General features: G+C 47.4%; 1 protein-coding gene and 1 long non-coding RNA gene across 15 annotated transcripts in view; one reads left to right on the forward strand and one right to left on the reverse strand.

Annotated features, from left to right (window-relative positions):
- Foxn3 (forkhead box N3) overlaps positions 1 to 17,971 on the forward strand; it is a 370,110-nt gene that overhangs the window by 163,466 nt on the left and 188,673 nt on the right. For 9 of the 11 annotated variants that reach the window (XM_070028584.1, XM_070028589.1, XM_070028585.1 and 6 more), the window contains one exon: positions 6,185 to 6,741. In XM_070028584.1, the coding sequence (XP_069884685.1) occupies positions 6,199 to 6,741 (543 nt within the window). In that variant the 5' untranslated portion in view covers positions 6,185 to 6,198. Of the gene's footprint in view, positions 1 to 800; positions 937 to 5,712; positions 5,735 to 6,184; positions 6,742 to 17,971 lie in introns of those variants that run through there. The other 2 variants (XM_070028586.1, XM_070028590.1) reach the window with 2 other exon arrangements.
- The window catches only part of LOC138831499 (uncharacterized), a 56,678-nt gene that overhangs the window by 1,728 nt on the left and 36,979 nt on the right, over positions 1 to 17,971 (reverse strand). The window contains exon 3 of one of the 4 annotated variants that reach the window (XR_011373345.1): positions 6,843 to 7,026. The exons of 1 other annotated variant lie outside the window; for it this stretch is intronic. This is a non-coding gene — a long non-coding RNA (uncharacterized lncRNA). Of the gene's footprint in view, positions 1 to 6,842; positions 7,051 to 12,795; positions 13,440 to 17,971 lie in introns of those variants that run through there. 2 more of the 4 variants (XR_011373344.1, XR_011373346.1) reach the window with 2 other exon arrangements.

Here is a 17,971-nt window from a genome sequence, read left to right on the forward strand (position 1 = left end):
GGGATCTCCTCTCTCCTCTCTTCACCCCGGGAGCCTCCTCACATCGTAATTCTTTTTTATTTTTACTTTCGAGCCATGTAAGGCGCGCGCGGATGGGGTGACACGTTGCTGGCGGTCGCCAGCCCGTGTGGTCAGAGCCAGGGGAGGGGACGGGCCACGCACCACGAGCCGTGGCCCCACCTGCCCCCCCTCCCTCACTCCCCCCCCCCGCCCTCGGTCAGTCGTGGAGTCCACGCGGGGTGGAAGGGGGTGGGCGCAGGCCTGTGGTGCGGCTGATCACGCACGGCCGGCCCCGCCCCGCCCCGGTCCCCGATTGCGCCGCGGGGGACTTGTGGGGGGGACCCCCGGTGCAGGGCCGCAGGGCCGCGCGGGGAGGGGGGCGCGGGGAGCAGTGCCCCCCCCACAGTGGGACCATGCCAGAGCCCCAAGCCCGCCCGCCCGCGGCCGGCCCGGCCCGTGTTTTCCCTCTCTCCCGCTCCCTCCGCCCCCTCGGCTCCGTCCCCTCCCCTCCCTCCCTCCCCTCCCTCCCCGCGCTTCCCCTCCTCCTGCCTGGTCATGTGTCGCCTTTTTTTGTTTGCAGTGGAAACAATTTCTCGCTGCTCGGCGCGCCCCGGTCCGACGCGCCGCGGCGCGGAGGCGAGCGGGAGGCGGGACGGGGCGGGGAGAGCGGCGGGGCCGGCGGGAGGACGCGCGGCGCGCGGCGCTCGGCGGCGGACGGAACGCCCGCCGCAGGTCCCATGCCGCGCCGCGACCCCCGCGCCCCTGCCGCCCGCGCCTGCGGTCGCCCCCCGCCGCCTGCCGGCCCCGGCTCGCCACGCCGCGCCCGCGCGTCCTCAGCGGGGCCACCGAGCGATGCCCGCTGGGCGCCCGCGAAACTTTGTCGGCTTCGCTGAAGGGCAGCGGCGTCCCCGCGCCCCCGCGCCCCGCTCCGGCCAGGTGAGCTGCCCCCGCCCCGCTCCCCTGCGGGCTGGGGGGGGGGGTCGTGTGGGAAGGGGGTGCCCGGGCGGGAGACTGGCCCCACGCCGCCCCGAGACCACCTCGCGGCTCTCGGAAGACGAGGGCCCCCGCTGATCTGGGCGAGGGCCGGGTAACGGGGGACTGGGGGGGTGGCCTGTTGGGGAGACCGGAGGCCCCCCTCCGCCCCGAAGCCGGGAAGTTGCCGGGGCTGGAGAGTTTCCTGCCCCGACGTGCGGGTTGTTTCTCGGTTGTGCCTCGGTTTCCGCAAAGACGCCCCAGAGGAACAGAGTTGGTATTGTCTGTGGAGCATGGGATCCCCGCCGATCCGAGTCTGGAAGGGGGCGCCGGCCAAGTAGAGACCCCAAGATGAGAACCAGGCTCCTAACAAAGATCCCACCCGCCCCCCAACCCCCCCAAACTGTGCAAGCCTGGCACCCGCGGGGAATGTCTCCAGAGACCCCCGAGGCCCGACCCCTCCTCAGCCCGTGTCTTGAAGCCCTTTTTGGGCTCTCCGGATGAGTTGGGGGGGACGGCGGGCTTTTATTGATTTGTTTTTAAGGCTCACCGCTGTGCGGCCAATAAAAGGTTTATGACATCTGACCGGCAGTGAAGGTATGCGAGCTCAGGATTGCCCTGAATTCGCGGAGAAGAGCAGTTTCCTCGTTGCTGGGCAACGCCGCTGATTGACGCGGGACGCAGCCAATCGCTGCTCCCGCTGGTCCCCTTGAAATGTTTTTGACAAGTACAGTAGACTGAGCGGCGCGCGTGCGTGTGTGCGCGCGTGCGCGCACGGAGTGGGGCGGTCCCGCGCCCCCCACAAACTACACTGCCCAGCTCCGCTTGGGGAGCATTTCTCAACTTTTTAAAGTTCACATCGAACATCTGCTCAGAGCTGGGCCATAATGTCTTTGTCAGTTGTTTAGGGACATTCAGATTGGTAACCTAGAGATTAAGCTTTTCCTGCTCCATTTTCTCCATTAAAATAACAACTCTGCAATTCATTAAAAAAAAAAAGGGAGGGTGTGTGTGTTGAGAACATTTCCAATAACGAACCCAAAAGTTGTAAAGAGGTCACCAAGTGAGTAACTATTTGCGTATCTGGTAGAGCAACTTCATTGGCATCAGATTAAAATGCTTGCCTAACTGTAGGGTCACATGATTCAGACATCTACCCCCCCCCCCCACCAAAAAAAAAAAACGAGGAAGAAAAGATTTGGCGAACATGTAGCTAGATTGAAATAATGGAAAAGTCCTCAGCAGTGGCTTCTGGAAACTGTTTCTTTTTCTTTTCTTTCTTTCTTTTTGACATGGAACTATAGTAATCTGCTATGGACTACAGTGTTACTTTAAAACACAAGATTTATCGGGATGCAGTTAATAGCATAGAAGGGTGAGGGGAATGATCCCAAGTTATGCATAACCCCTCTTTTTCTGGATAGGGCTGTTTTTCTGTTAAAACCACATTGCCAGCAGTATTTGTTTAAAACAAAAGAAAACATGGAGAATAGCATGTTAGTTCCTTTGGGAAGCTACCGACAAATAAGCAAATTAAAAAGAAAGAGCAGCATGTTGTCATAGCAACAATGCAATTAAATTACTGTCAGCCATGATACAATTTTCCTGTTTGGAAGCACTGGAGACATATAACTTTCATTTGGAGCTAAAGTTGACTTCAGTGTCTAGGTAGTTCTCATTTATACTCTGTGGTACGGATATACTCATAATCAGAACATTTTCTGATGGGATCTGAGTAACTTTGAAGCAAGCTTACTTTTATTCATTTATAAAGAAGTTAAGAGCCATATCAGGCTATATACTCTGTCATGTCCCCAAACCTAAAGATGCAAGCTTATTTTATTCTTAAACATGGACTGTTCTGCCTGGGTTGGACTATGTTGCCTTCCAAACTGGTTGCTTATCTACCTCTGCTTATCTCTGTGTGTGTGTGTGTGTGTGTGTGTGTGTGTGTGTGAGAGAGAGACAGAGAGAGAGAGGGGGGGGAGAAGAGAGGATGTTGTGTGAGTATCAGTGAGTGTCAGTGTGTCAGTGTCAGTACTGGGGCTTAAGCTCAAGGCCTGGGCACTGACTCTTAGCTTTTTCTTCACTGCCTCTTAGCTTTTTCTTTTGCACTCTGCATCTTGAGCCACACCTCTGCTTCCAGCCTTTGGTGGATAATTGGAGATAAGTCTCATGGACTTTCCTGCTTGGGCTAGCTTGAAACCATGATCCTCAGAACTCAGGCTCCTGAGTAGCTAGGATTACAGGTGTGAGTTACCTGCACCTGAGACTTTATCTGCCTTAGGGTGAAGGATGGTGCTACAACCAACTGACATCCTTGGCTGATGGGTTGGTACCCACTTTATTCTTTTCCAGAATTCCATCCTAGAACTTTCTGCATGGAAGTAACAGTTATTACTGTAAATGGATATGTAGAGGCTTAGAATAATCATGTTTGCCTTTCATGTTTCATTCATTTTTTTAGGTAGATGTCTTGATCTTCTTTGAGGGAGAGAAAAAACCCAAGTCAGACAGTCTTTATAAGCTAAGCCAATCCCATTGGTTTAGCTCTGCCGAGTGGACAACTGTCCGTCTTGCATTGAGTGCTAGATCTGAGAGTGGGAAAGCTTACTGTATGTAGGGACCATTCCTTTTGTGGAGCTGCCGCCGCCTCACTTTCCTTTCTCATCAGATATTCTTTTACTGTCTGTTCTAGGTCATTGATAAAAATGAGGATGTGTGTGGTGGGGAGGGTAGAATTCTGTAACACTTTTTGTTGAGCTTGTTTTCCTGTTTTGATCAGGAGAGCAACTTTCTTCCTACCAATTCTAATTTTAGTTGTTTATCTTTCATTCCCATTTATTTGTTGAGTGCATGAAATTACTTGTAGGTGCAGTCTGCCTAATGAAATTTAATGTATTTCTCAAGTTGGAATACATAGAATTTCTGTCACCCTTTTTAAACTTGAAGATGAAATTTAAGTTGCAGTTTTTGAACACGAGTTTTTGTGCCTTTGATCATATAAAATATTATTTTTTGAAATGAATTCCAGGAAATGGAAGTGAGGTTTAAAAAAATTTTTTTTTATTTGGTCTTGTATGTTCATTTATCTCTCTTTGGGAGGAGGAGGGGCACAAAGGGTGTGAGAAAGGGTGAACAAATGTAGCAGTAGTATTCTGCACACTACACTAAAAATGAACTATATAAGTTGTTGGTGGGGATGGGAGCGAAAAACTGGGAGAAAAGAAAGGGGTGACATTGTCCAAGAAAGTAATGTACCGTTGCCTGACTTAGGAACCTGTAATCGCCCTATATCACCTTTATTTTATATATATATATATATATATATATATATATATATATATATATATATATATATGTCGGTCGTGGGGACCAAACTCTGGGCCTGGGCTCTGTCCCTCAGTTCTTCAGCTCAAGGCTAGTGCCCTACCACTTTTGAGCCACAGTGCGTGCCACTAATAGCTTTTTTTTTTCTGCTTATGTGGTGCTGAGGAATCGAACCCAAGGGGTCATGCATGCAAGGAAAGCACTCTACCATGGAGCCACCTTCCCAGCCCTATAATAACAATTTTTTTTTTTTAAAGCCAGGTGTTGATTTCTCAGACCTGTAATCCTAACTGCTCAGGAGGCTGAGATCTGAGGATAGTGGTTCAAAGCCAGCTGGGCCAGGAAAATCGGTGAGACTCTCATCTCCAATTAACCACCAGGAAACCGGAAGTGGTTCTGTGGCTCAAGGTGGTAGAGTGCTAGCTGTCGACAGAAAAAAGTTTGCACGGGAACAGTGCCCAGGCCCTGAGTTCAAGTCCTGTGACTCACCAAAAAACAAGACAAGACAAAACAAAACCAAGCAGGCACTGGTGGCTTAGGTCTATAATCCTAGCTACTTAGGAGGGTGAAATCTGAGGATGGAGGTGTTTAAATTCATAAGACTCTGATCTCCCATTAGTCAGTGCTATCCTTCATTAGAAAAAGCTAAGGGGATAGTACCTAGGCTCTGAATTCAAGCATCAGTACCAACACACACATACACACACTGGCAAGAAACAACCAAATCAGTGGTATTTATGGCTACAGTTTTAAATTCCGAGGCCTTTATGATGGTCTTCATATATGGAGATGGATGAAAGTAATCTGAAATAATTGGCCTTCCCTCCCTCCCTCCCTTCCTTCCTTCCTTTTTGTTTTGATGGGGGAGCCAGTACCAGAGCTAAACTCAGGGCCTCACACTCAATTATTTCTGCTTATAGCTATCACTTTGCCACTTTAGCCATGCCTTTATTTCTGGCTTTTGGCTGATTAATTGGAGATAAGAGTCTCAGCTCTCAGCCTCTTGAATAGCTAGGAGTACAATGCTGAGCTGGTGCATTTGAAAAAAAAAAATTGAGACAGGGACTTGGGCTGTCTTGAGACTTCCTGTGTAGCCCAGGTAGACCTTAAATTCAAAATCTTCCTGTCTTGGCCTCCCAAGTGTTTGGATTAGAGGTGCACACCACCATTGCTGGCTAGTATATCCTTTTATTGCGAAGGATAAAAAACTGAGATGTGTAACAGAGCCAAAGGAGTTGTTTTGTATTGCATATATATTTTGCTGTTTATCATGAACCTTTAGAGAATTGTAAAGGTTATGTATTTGCATATAATGAAGAATCTAAAGCAAGAGGAATAATTGATTTTCCCCTGGTCACAGAGAGAAGCAATTGTGAAACTGCTAGTTCTTCTCATGACATACCTGCACATGAAAGGTGCTGTATGTATGCATGTATGTATGTATGTATTTAATTTTTGTTCCAGTCCTGTGGCTTGAATTTGAGGCCTTGGGCTCTGTTCCTTCCTGAGCTGCTCTTTGCTCAAGGCTAATGCTGAGCCACAGCTCCACTTCTGGCTTTTTCTGGGTAGTTTATATTAGAGATAAGAGTCTCACAGACTTTCCTACCTGGGCTGGCTTCGAACTGTAATCCTCAGATCTCAGCCTCCAGAGTAGCTAGGCTTATAGGCATGAGCCACCGGCGCCTGGCTGTCTTGTTTAAGGAACATCAGGGCACTGTACTCTGTGCCTAGTGGACTAATTTTTTTCTCGTGGATCGCTAGGTGGTTGGATTGTGAGCTTTTCTGGGTTCCTAGGTAGCTGAGGAGGCTGAGGGAATTAAGAGACCTGCCTTTTTCTGTGTTGGTTCACTTGTTCCTCATTTCTTCCCCTCCTCTTTCCCAGGAGCCTTCACATAAATGGGTCCAGTCATGCCTGCCAGTAAGAAGCCGGAAAGCTCAGGAATCAGTGTGTCTAGTGGACTGAGTCAGTGTTACCGGGGTAGCAGTTTCTCCAAGGCCCTTCAGGAAGACGATGACCTTGACTTTTCTCTGCCTGACATCAGACTAGAAGAGGGGACCATGGAAGATGAGGAGCTCACAAACCTGAACTGGTTGCACGAGAGCAAGAACTTACTGAAGAGTTTCGGGGAGCCGGTCCTCAGGAGTGTCAGCCCTGTCCAGGACTTGGACGATGACACCCCTCCGTCTCCCGCCCACTCTGACATGCCCTACGATGCCAGGCAGAACCCCAACTGCAAGCCCCCTTACTCCTTCAGCTGCCTCATATTTATGGCCATTGAGGACTCGCCAGCCAAGCGTCTGCCAGTGAAAGATATCTACAACTGGATCTTGGAACATTTCCCGTATTTTGCAAATGCACCGACTGGGTGGAAAAACTCAGTGAGACATAATTTGTCATTGAATAAGTGTTTTAAAAAAGTGGACAAAGAGAGGAGTCAGGTAAGCCCTTTTGTGTCTGCAACTGAGTGGATTGGTGTTGGTGTTGGTGTTAGAATTTAAGAGCTTTCTGCATTAAAACGGAAGCAGCGGTGACAAATGGATTTCGTTCTATTTATTAGCAGTGAACAACTTCTGTATTCAGCTTGCCCTCTTGGAGTTTGTGTCTGTTGAGGGGGGGTCCCATCATTATACAACAGTGGTTGGCGGGTCCAATTTGTTCCCACGGTTGTTCAGCTCACTTTGGTGTTGCATCTTGCTGGGTGCTAGAGGCTCCCACCTGTAATTCTAACCATTCAGGAGGCTTAAGATCTGAGGATTGGAGCCCAAAGCATAAAAGTTTATGAGTTTTTTGTTTTTTTTTTTTTGCCAGTCCTGGGGCTTGAACTCAGGAAATGGGCACTGTCCCTGAGCTGCTTTTGCTCAAGGCTGGTGTACCCTACCACTTGAGCCACAGTGCCACTTCCTGCTTTTTCTGTGTATGTGGTACTGAGGGATGGAACCCAGGGCTTCATGCATACTAGACAAGCACTCTACCACTAAGCCACGTTCTCAGCCTCAAGACTTCTTATTTCTAGTTAACCAGCAAAACGCTAGAAGTGGAGATGGGGGAGGAGGGGCTCAAGTGGTAAGAGTACCAACCTTGAGTGAAAAAAAGCTAATGGGCAGTGGCTAGGCTCTTGAGTTCAAGCCCCAGAACTGGCACAAAAGAAGGTTGAAGTTTTGACCATAAAGGTTGAGCTCTGCCCATTGTTATTGGCTGAGAGAAGACAATGTTCACATTTTGCTTTTAAGGCATGTAAAGAGGTGCCCTGGAGATGGGATCTGCCAAGCTAGAAAGCAGAACTGTGATGTCACAGAGTTAAAAATCCTTGCCAGGAAAAGTTTCTTCCACTGAGTTTTCTGTTCCTCTGCCTTTCCTCTTAAGGCTGCTGCTGTGTGTGGCTGGGGGTTTGGGGGAGTCTGTCTGCTTTTTGGCTTGTTGATATTCAGGTTTGGACTAAAAATACTATTCAGAATGGGTCCAGGAGGGTTGGACTCGTTTATTTCTTTCTGTTCAAAAATCCCTTTCTCGCAGGGCGCCTGGTGACCCACGCCTGTAAACCTAGCTACCCAGGAGGCTGAGATTTGAGAATTACTGTTTGAGGCCCACACTGGCAGGAAAGTCTGTGAGACTCTTATCTCCACTATCAGAAAAGCTGGAAATGGAGCTATGGCTCAAGTGGTAGAGCACTAGCCTTGAACAAAAGAAGTTCAAGGACATCACCAGGGACCTGAGTTCAAGCCCCAGGACCCATACAGACACATACATTAAAAATACCTTCCTCAGTGCCCAAGAATATTCTAGCTGTCTTTGACATGGAAGAACAGGAAGAAGAAGTGGAGTGGCTGTGTTTCTTCTCTCAAACGGTCATGTTTGTCCATAATGCTGTCTGTAAATCTAAGTTTGAAAATGGGGAAATGAAGAGAGGGCACAGGGGCCACGGTACCAGGAAAGAGGAAAGTTATGACCACCCAGAAGTCTTGACTTTGATCACTGGTGTGGGTGGTGCCTGGTTGGAGCTAGCAGATATGAATATTCATGAGTCTGCTGTGCCCTTCCTTTCCCAGGTCCTTGGGTAGATGTTAAGGTGTACCTCTGCCAGTGAGGGGGAGAGTTGTGCATCAGGAGAGCCCTCTGTTGACCCCAGCCACTCAGGTCCTCCCTTTTCTCAGATGAGGGCATTTGGAGAGAAACCTGTGGATTTGGCTCTGAGTGCTTTTACGATCATTCTAGAACCATTGAAGAGATTCACTCTTGTAAAGTACTAGGTTGTAGTATTAACTGCTTCTGTATAGGCTGGTCCTTGAGGCAAGAAATGGAAGCAGTTGTAGACTTAGAATGTAGAGGAGGAGGAAGAGGGCTGGTCAGGACCCCCCCTTCTCCTTTTCCCCCTCAAAAGCGGCCTGTCACTGGTAAAGCCACAAAGCAAGGCTTGTAGTTTGGAGTAAACGATTCTGCAAGCCACAGCATGCCTGTGTCTCTGGGTTTGACATACAGCCGGTGCACATAAAAGTTATTTAGCAAATGCACACTCTGAAATGTTAAAGACAAGACCAACTCAGAAGGGGGCAGTGGGATTATTCACCACCCAGCCTTGGCTCACCTGGAGAAGCTCTGCCCCCACCCCTCCCGGGCCCCGGCCTGCACTGCATTCTGGGAGTCATGTTGGAAGGGTGCTTGTGTCAATCTGGGCAAACCCTGATACTGTCAGTGTGGAAAGGGAGTGGCTTTATATTTTTGGACTTGAGATTGTTAATCTTATGAAAAATTGAGTCTTGGCTTCTTGGCCCTGTTGGCCTGTATTGACATGTTTCTGGACAGTTACCAGTTTTGTGGGTGAGAATTTGTTCCCACCAAGATCAAAATTATTCCATGTGAGTTTTTCCTCTTTCTCCTTCCCTTGGGTCACTCTGGGGACAGCTAGTGGCCGCTCTGCAGGGCACCCCTTGCCCCGTACCCTCAGGTGTTCTCAGAGTCCCTGGGCTCAGCTGTGGCTGGCCAGGTACTTCAGTGGTCCTAGTTCTGGACTTTTCGCCTGGGATTTCTTCCCTGGCTCTGAGTAAAGAGGAAGGTATTCCCCCTGATACTTTGCCCACTGAGAGTCCCTGGGGCTCCCCAGCTACATTTGTTTTTTTCCCAGGGAATTTTACTTGGCAGTAGCTCCCATGTTGAAGTTCAGCCTCAACCCAAATGACTACATGCACACAAATGCTGCTGAGAAATTCACTGACGGTGCAAGGAAGATGTGTGCATTCAGTTAGCCATTCTACTTCTCTTTTGGAAACATGGAGAACACAGTTGAGTTTGGCAGCGCTTTGAGAACATGGAGTCCTGTGTGATGCTGGTCCTGAGTGCTCGCTTAGATTACACACCCTGCTGGACCACAGTTGGACAGTTGCTGGGCTGGGCTGCAGGAGCGGAGACACTGCATTGCAATAGAATCCCAGTGGCACTCAGAAACCATTACCATTCCTCAGGCTTCTCTCTGGAGAGCTTGCTGCCAAGGTGGGTTGGGAAGCTTCAGATCAGCTTCCTATGTGTTTCTGACTTGTGGCCAGGTTTAAGATCTCAGAAGCAATACCTGTCTGTGCTCTTTCCATCTGCTGAGCTCCCATCAAGAACACTTAGTCAAGAGAAAATATACAGTTTTGCATCTGTTTTTCTCTCTTAAAGGACTTCAGTAGATAAGGATTTGTACGTGTGTGTGTGTGTGTGTGTGTGTGTGTGTGTGTGTGTGTGTGTGTGTGTGTGTGTGTGTGTGTGTGTGTGTGTGTGTGTGTGTGTGTGCGTGCGCTGTATATGTACAACCAGTACTGGGCCTTGAACTCAGGACTTCTTGTAAGACTAGTGGTCTGCCATTTGAGCAATACCTCAATGCCCAACTTTTTATGGTTAATTAGAGATAAGATTCTTAGAGACTTTTCTGCTCAGGCTGGCTTCGAACCTGGATCTTCAGATCTCAGCCTCCTGGACTAACTAGGATTACAGGTGGGAGCCAGCAGTGGTTGGCTATTTTTTTACATTTTTTGTGCGCCTGTCCATAGTAGGGCTTGAACTCAGGGCCTTCTTGCTCTTCTCGCTTAGCTTTTTCGCTCAAGGCTAGTACTCTTACCACTTGGGGAACATCTCCACTTCTGTTTTTTTTTTTTTTTCTGATTAGTTGGAGATGAGTTTTAGAGACTTTTCTGTCCAGGTTGGCTTTGAACCATGATCCTTAGATCTTAGCCTGAATAGGTAAAATTAAAGTCTTGATCCACCAGTGTCTGGCTATTTTGATGTAATCGTGGACATTTTCAAACAGATGGAGTGGATCGGAGAGTAGGGATCTTCTCTCCACGCCGCCCTTGCTCACATCCAAGTTCCCTCATTAATGAGGGTTTTGTCTCGCCTCAGCCTCCTTCATTCTGTGTTGTTGTGACTGGTGCTGACTTGTGTTGGAGCAATTCGTTGCACTTCTGTCATTTTATTTCAACATACCTGACTGCGCATGGGAATCCTCAGTAATTTCTGACCTTTCCCACCTTGCCGGCGTCCCTCTGGCAACTCTAGTTAAATTCTTTGGTGCCATCTGATAGAGGGAATTCAGGTATCCCTGATTTGTTTACAACGAATTTGTTTCCATTGTCGTGATGTTTGGCCCCTCCCTGCCACAGCCCTTCTTATTAAGGAACCCCATCATTTCCCCTTCTTTACATTCTGTCTTCTAAGGTTGTCATTTAAATACAGTGCTCCCCTGGGAATGTGGCCTACAGATGGTCTCACTGTCCACTGGGAGTGTGGAAGTTGACTTCCAGGGCTTCCTAGGGGGTCAGTTGTTCCTTTTGTTGTTGTTGTTTTGGTTGGTTATGGAACTTGAACTTAGGGCTCTGTTCCTGAGCTTTTCTGCTCAAGGCTAGTGCTCAACCACTTTGAGCCACAGCCCCATTTTCTGGTGGCTAATTGGAGAGAAGAGTCTCACAGGAACTTTGCTGACTTACCCAGCTGGCCTGGAGTGAGCCACCGGCTCCTGGCTCAGCTGTTTCTCTGCTAGCATCCACATTGGTCTTTCAGCTTCTGGTGTCATTAATGGATAGTCTTTGCCCTGGATCAATGAAGATGAAGTTTAAAGCCTGGGGTGGTGTTACTTTGTTTCCTAAGTTCATGTCTTAGTTGGGGCTGTAAGATGAGCAGACCCTGTGCTCTCTGGGAACTTGTAAGTGAGAAGGCAAGTAGTTGTTTGGATAACCGGACAACAATGTCTCAGGTATGTGTGTGTTTCTATTTCTGCTCTTTTTCTTTTACTTCTCCTCTTGGCTATTTTAACAAACGTTATTGTCATCAGAAGGTTTATAAAAAGAGCTCTGTATGAAAGTATGTTTATTATATCCAGGGATGAGTGCTCTGAATACAGTTTTAGTTTATAAAGGGGTAAGCGATGCTTGTCTGAAAGAAAATTGAAAACAGGGCTCCTGTTTTGTTTTTGGTTGCAGTACTGGTTAAAACTCAGTGCTTTATGCTTGCTAGATTCACATCTCTAGACCTTTCTGCTATAGTTACTTTTCAGGTAGGATCTTGAGTTTTTATCCAGGCCAGCCTGGACTGAGATCTTGAGATCTACTTCTTTCCCCTAGATGGGATTACAGGCATGTACCATCACACTTGGCTGGTTCTGGTTTTGATGCAGCAGCACCTGGCTGTCTGAGCATCTTCACTTTCTTATGTGCAGAAGAGGCATCTGGTAGTTGCTTAGGGCTTTGTAACCCCGGAGTCTTCAGGTGTCAGAGGCTCTTTTGGCTGACTGCCTGAAATTAGTGTTATGTGATAGTGCACATTGCATTTTTCTGTGGAGAAGATCTAACATTTTTGTTGGCTTAGTTCTTAAGATTTTAATTAGCACTGAGCCATACTCCTAATCCAGTTTCCAGATTTTTTTTCCCCTCTATTAGCAGGGCTTGAACTCAGGACTCTGGCATTTTGCTGGTTAACTGGAGATAGAGTTTCATGGACTTTTCTGCAGGCTGGCTTTGAACTGTGAACCTTCAGATCTCAGTCTTCTGAGAGGCTATAATATAAGCACTAGTGTAGGCTAATAGTGCCTGGCTAGTTTTAGAAACCAAACCAACTTCTTGCTCATGGAGGAGGGCGTTGCTTTTCTTCATCATTGGATGATGAGTTAAGCTCTGAGAGGTTCAGTGAGTTGCTGGAGGTCACACAGTAAATGGCAGAATAGGAGCTCACTCTTAAGTCCTGCTAGCTCCTACGACTATATGCTTAACTCTAGTGTTGTGTTTTTTTAAAAATATTTTTTCCCTTCATTACTGGTTCCCTCCTTCCCTCTTTGGTCCTTACTCTCTACCACTTGTCACACATAAAATTCCAAACCTTTTTGCTTCCATTTGACTTTTTAGATAGGGTCTGACATTTAAATGGGCTAGCCTGGGACAAACATCTGAACTGCCTGCTAAGTAGCATGTGTTGAGTTAGGGTCTCACTCACTTTTTTGCCTGGTCTGGCTTCAAACTGTGATCCTCCTATCCGTGCCTCCCAAGTATCTGGGATTACAGTTGTGAGCCACTGTGCCTGGCCCAACCGTGGTGCTTGATTATACCTTCTCAGTGTAGGTGTCATTGTAGGTGGTCTCTGTGCTTCCTCTTAAGTGTTCTGTGAACCTGAGCTACAGGGGATTAAAATAATCCAAATAAACCTCACATTAACTCAGGGGGGTTTCAGGATAAAGAAACATAAAGAATAAATAGAAGAGAGTTTATTCTTGTTGTGTTGAAACGGGCAGTTCAGTCATTTCAGTGAATGCAGAGGTCCTGCATTTGCGTTTGCCTGTGGCTTTCCTGTGACTGTTTTTCAGGTTCTCGCCTTGGTCCCCTGGAGCAGCCAGTATCTTGAGAGTTCATTCCCTTCTAACATAAACACCATTTCTCCAATTCTCTGTCCAACCCCTGTACTCCTGATAGATGGAAGTCTTCTTCAAAGGCAGTTTTGACTGAGGTAGCACGGTTACAGACCTCCCCTCCATATGTGAGCTGGGCTCTGATTGGCCCCCATGACCACCAGAGTCATCAGCACCTCTGTGGGATTGGCAGTCATCTTCTTGCTTGACCAATGCGCTTTGAAGGGCATTCCTGCCTGGTCTATTACTGGATAGAGTGATGTCCGATGGGTCCTAGGGAAGGTGATGAATGTTAGAAGATGCTGCTGTGGTCCTGGTACAGTGCTGGCCCCTGCTGTTTTTCTGCTGCTCTGCCAGGAGATGGCCTCTCTTTCACCAGTGTCCAGTTGGTGCCAGGCCACAGGGCTGCCGTGTGTTGTCTATGTTGGAGATTGGGCTGCCTTAGAAGATTGAGTCTTCACCAGTGTGTCTGTTAGGTCTTGACCTCTCAGTCACAGGACCCTTCATGGTAGGTAGCACGGTCTGTGTTCCCAAGGAATGTATGCAATGCCTTGGGTGGTGGTTTTCTGCTCTGTCTGTGTCCCCCAGTCGTCAGGAGCCTTGGCCAAGGCACACTTCCACTGTTTTATACTTACTGACTTTTGCTCATTCATTCATCCATTCATTCCACATAATGAATGAATGAATGAATGAATGAATGAATGAATGAATGAATGAATGATCTCTACCTACAGGCTCTCCTTCCTTCTAGGGAACAGACCTTTCTCTCACAGAAGTCCTGATTGCACTGCTCTGATAATCCCACCCTCTCTTTTACTTTCTGCTTCCCATTTCTCGCATAGATGCTGTTCTCCTGGTCCCTACAGTGACTCCCCAGTGAGATGCCAGGGGGACCTCCCCCCAACAAGGGTCTGTGCGAAGGCTGTGCAAGATAAGGTCTCACATTCTTGCCTGGGCTAGCTTGAGACCAAGATCAGACCTCGGCTCACCAAGTAGCTAGGATCGCAAGATATCCAGCATGATTCTTGAGGATAGAATCTCACTCACTTTTTGCCTGGTCTGGCTTCAAACTGTGGTCCTTTGCTCTTTGCCTCCCAAGTCACTGTCTGTCACCCCGCCCCTAGGTGAGGGGAACTGTGGTGTTCATTCTCTTTGGTGTAGCCCTGTGCACTAAGAGGGTCTGCTAGATGTCTCTCCAGCAGTATACTGCCAGGGTATCCAGCCAACAGATTGCTTTCCTGGTGAGCTGAAGAGGCATTGGGATTTTCCTTTGAAATCACTTTAGCTGTCGGATAATTCTCTGCAGTAAATAATGCAGGAGGCCGGTACCCTGACCTCCTGTTTGAGAGTCGAGGGCTTTGCTGCTTTCACAAAATGTGATCTGTATTCGGATTAATACATAAACTCTCTTTCTTCCTTTCTTGTGGGGCTGTGGCTAGAACCCAGGGCTGTGCAAATGCTGAACACTGGCTCTGCCATTGAGCCACACCCCAGCATTAACACACTTGCTTTCTCTTGGAGACTTGCTTTCTCTTTAGTATGTGGGGGTGGGGGTGAGGAGGTGGGGGATTGAGGGGGTTCTGGGGCTTGAGCTCAGGGCATCTGCATGCTCTTTTTTTTTTTTTTTTTTTTTGGTCCGGTCGTGGGGCCTGAACTCTGGGCCTGGGCGCTGTACCTCAGCTCTTCAGCTCAAGGCTAGCGCTCTACCACTTGAGCCACAGCGCCACTTCCGGCTTTTTTCTTATGTGGTGCTGAGGAATCAAACCCAGGGCCTCAGGCATGCAAGGCAAGCGCTCTACCACTGAGCCACCTTCTCAGCCCTGTATGCTCTTTTTTTTGATCAAGGCTAGCACTGTTCCACTTGAGCCATACCTCCACTTTCAGCTTTTTGCTGGTTAATTGGAAATAAAAGTCTTGGATTGATCTGCCCTGGCTGGCTTTGAACTTTATCAACCTCTTGAAGTAAACTAAGATTATAGGTATAAGCCACCAACACCTGGCTTTATTAATTTCTTAGTGGAACTATTTGATAATGTTGAAGGTTAACGTAAAAGGTAAGGTTTGATGATTGCTTCAGGAGCTAACATTCCAAGGAAACAGGAACATAATACAAAAATGAAAAGGAATAAGCATTAGCTTCTTTCCCGTAAGTACCGGAAACAAGCCTGCCCAACCAGTGGCATCATGGGAAGTCAGTCAGCAGGCTTTTCTTCCCAGAGAAGAGGCATTTTGGAACTAAGATAAAACCTGGGGCTGGGTAAGTAAGTCTTCTTTATAGACAGCACTTGAACAAGTTAACAATAGTTCTGCAGGTGTGGGAATGAATATTGAGCATGGATTTTATAGTTAGGTTGAGGTTTGCCTGCTAAATTCACAGAAAATACAAAAGAAAGGGTTTTAAATAGACTAGAGGTCTTATTTCCCTGTCATACAAATCAAACAATCTTTCCTCTTTATCATTTTTAATGCATCACTGTTGTTCATTCTCCAAGTCCTCTCCTGGTCAAAGATGGCATCGGGTAGCACGGTGTCATTTTAGAAAGAAATGTGCAGAGGTCCTGCAGAGTTAGCACTTTTAAAGGTCTTCCCAGAAACCTAACTCGGCTTTCAAATCATTGGCTATAACCTGCTTTCATTTCATTGGTTATAACCTGGGCACATGACCTGATTTAGCTATAAGGAAGGCTGGGAATTGAAGGTTTTTTTTTTTAAGCTGAGCCTATTGTAACCCCAGTGAAAATGTTGGTTCTGTTACTAAGCAAGCCTGGATTTTCAGCCACAAAGGTCTAGATGCTTATAAAACCAGAGTTACTAGACCTAAGAGATGTGTTTGTTGGAAGAGTTTCAGAGAGAAAGAAAGAAGGGGAGAGATGGTGGTTGAAAGGTTATATAAATAAGAATGGGAACTTGTTGGATGTAAGCAGAAAATTTGAAATTGCTGTAGTAACTTAAGTAAAAACAAAGATACCAACCCTTAAAAACGATTCCAGTTAACCAGTACTTTGCTTTGAGATATTCTGGTTAAATTGCACTTCATATCTTCAAAAGCAAACAGCTTGATAAGAGGTAAAGAGAGGCAGTATGTGCCAAGAATGATTAAAAAAAAAAAAAGAAAAGCAAAGAAAAGCAAGGAAATAGATGGTTGAAGATAGTCAAGTCCAAAGTTGTTCTTTTAATAATAACCTGATGGCTTGCTCTATGAGATTACAGACAGTTCTAAGCACAGAATGAAGGCTTTGATTTGGAGTGTGTGTGTGCCTGTGCTTGTTTGAGTACCTGTGCTTGTGATCTCAGCAGGAGGCAGTAAGCACAGACAGGCCTTGGGAGGCTTCTGGTGGGGACAGGCTCCCCAGTGCCTCTTCCTTCTCTTGTCCTTCTTGCAGGTGTGTGGGATTCCCTCGAGGCCTGGGGGCTTCAGTTCCTACTATTTCCTGGAGCTCTCTGAAGGGCCTTGTAGAAGTCTGTGGCTGTCCTCAGAGTAGGACCCATGAGTGATTTAATCTGATTTAGTGTTTACTGTCTAATGATAGAAAATACCTAGGCAACAGACTATTCATGCATTTGTCTCCCCCCACAGTCTTGGGGCTTGAATTCTGGGCCTGGATACTGTCCCTGGGCTTCTTATGCTCAAGGCTAGCACGCTACCACTTGAGCCACAGCTCCACCTTTGGCCTTTTCTGTCTATGTGGGCTTCATGCATGCTAGGCAAGCACTCTACCACTGAGCCATATTCCCAGCCAACATTTGATTCTCTTTTGTTTGCTTTTTTATTTAGTGCTGGTACTAGGGCTTGAACTCAGAGCCTTGTGTTACCGCTTAGCTTTTTTGCTCAAGGCTAACACTCTACCACTTGAGTCACAGCTGCATTTCTGTTTTTCTTTTGCTGATAAGAGTCTCAAGAACTTTACTGTCTGGGTTGGCTTTGAACCTCAGTCCTCAGATCTCAGGCTCCTGAGTAGCTAGGATTACAGGTGTGAGCCACCTGCATCCAGGAACATTTTTTTTTTCCTCCCTAAAGACAGTCCTGTGATGGCTACAGTGGAGGGAACGCACACACAGAGCCACTGGGATCCAGAAGCTAGGCACCCTGGCATCAACATGGGCGTAGAGTGACGCTAAGCACTCCTGGTTTTCTCACTGAATAAGCTGACTTCTTTCCCTTCTCCTATAGATGCCTTCACACAGAGTGTGTTCAGCAAGGCTTCTGCGATCTTGCAGAAAGACCAATGAGGCTATGCATGCAAGCTGCACTTGCAGAGAAAAGTAGCCGAGGTTCATGTCAGCAGCGCTTCTTCATTCATGCTGTTGAGTTCGTGGAATGTTCGGCACTGTTCTGGGTGCTGGCGGTGGACCCAGGATAGGTTGCTAGATGATCTTCTGGACCATCCCCAGTGAGGGGGTGGCTGGGGAGGCACATGTTAAACATAAGGACAGGACAGGCCATGTATGAGGGTGGCCTGTGTGAGGGAAAAAGTATGGTATAATAGACTAGAGAGAGATGGGAAAGAGAGGAGGCACCTCGAAGAAGAACTGACTAGTGTGCATTGAAAGGCAAGTAGAGATAGCCAAGCAAAGGATCTGAGGTGGCAAGGACTGGAAATGTCCCAGGAACAGAAAGAAGGCTCACAGGAAGTACATTAGAAACGAGAGACTGAACGGATGCTGGTGGCTCATGTCTGCAAACTTAAGCTACTCAGGAGGCTGAAATCTACAAGATTGCTATTTGAAGCCAGCTCAGGCAGAAAAAAAGTCCATGGTACTCTTATCTTCAATGAGTCAACGAAAAGCCAGAAAGTGGAGATGTG

Source organism: Dipodomys merriami, unplaced genomic scaffold, assembly GCF_024711535.1.
Source record: "Dipodomys merriami isolate MVZ:Mamm:240054 unplaced genomic scaffold, mDipMer1.0.p SCAF_198, whole genome shotgun sequence".
Classification (NCBI taxonomy): Eukaryota; Metazoa; Chordata; class Mammalia; order Rodentia; family Heteromyidae; genus Dipodomys; species Dipodomys merriami.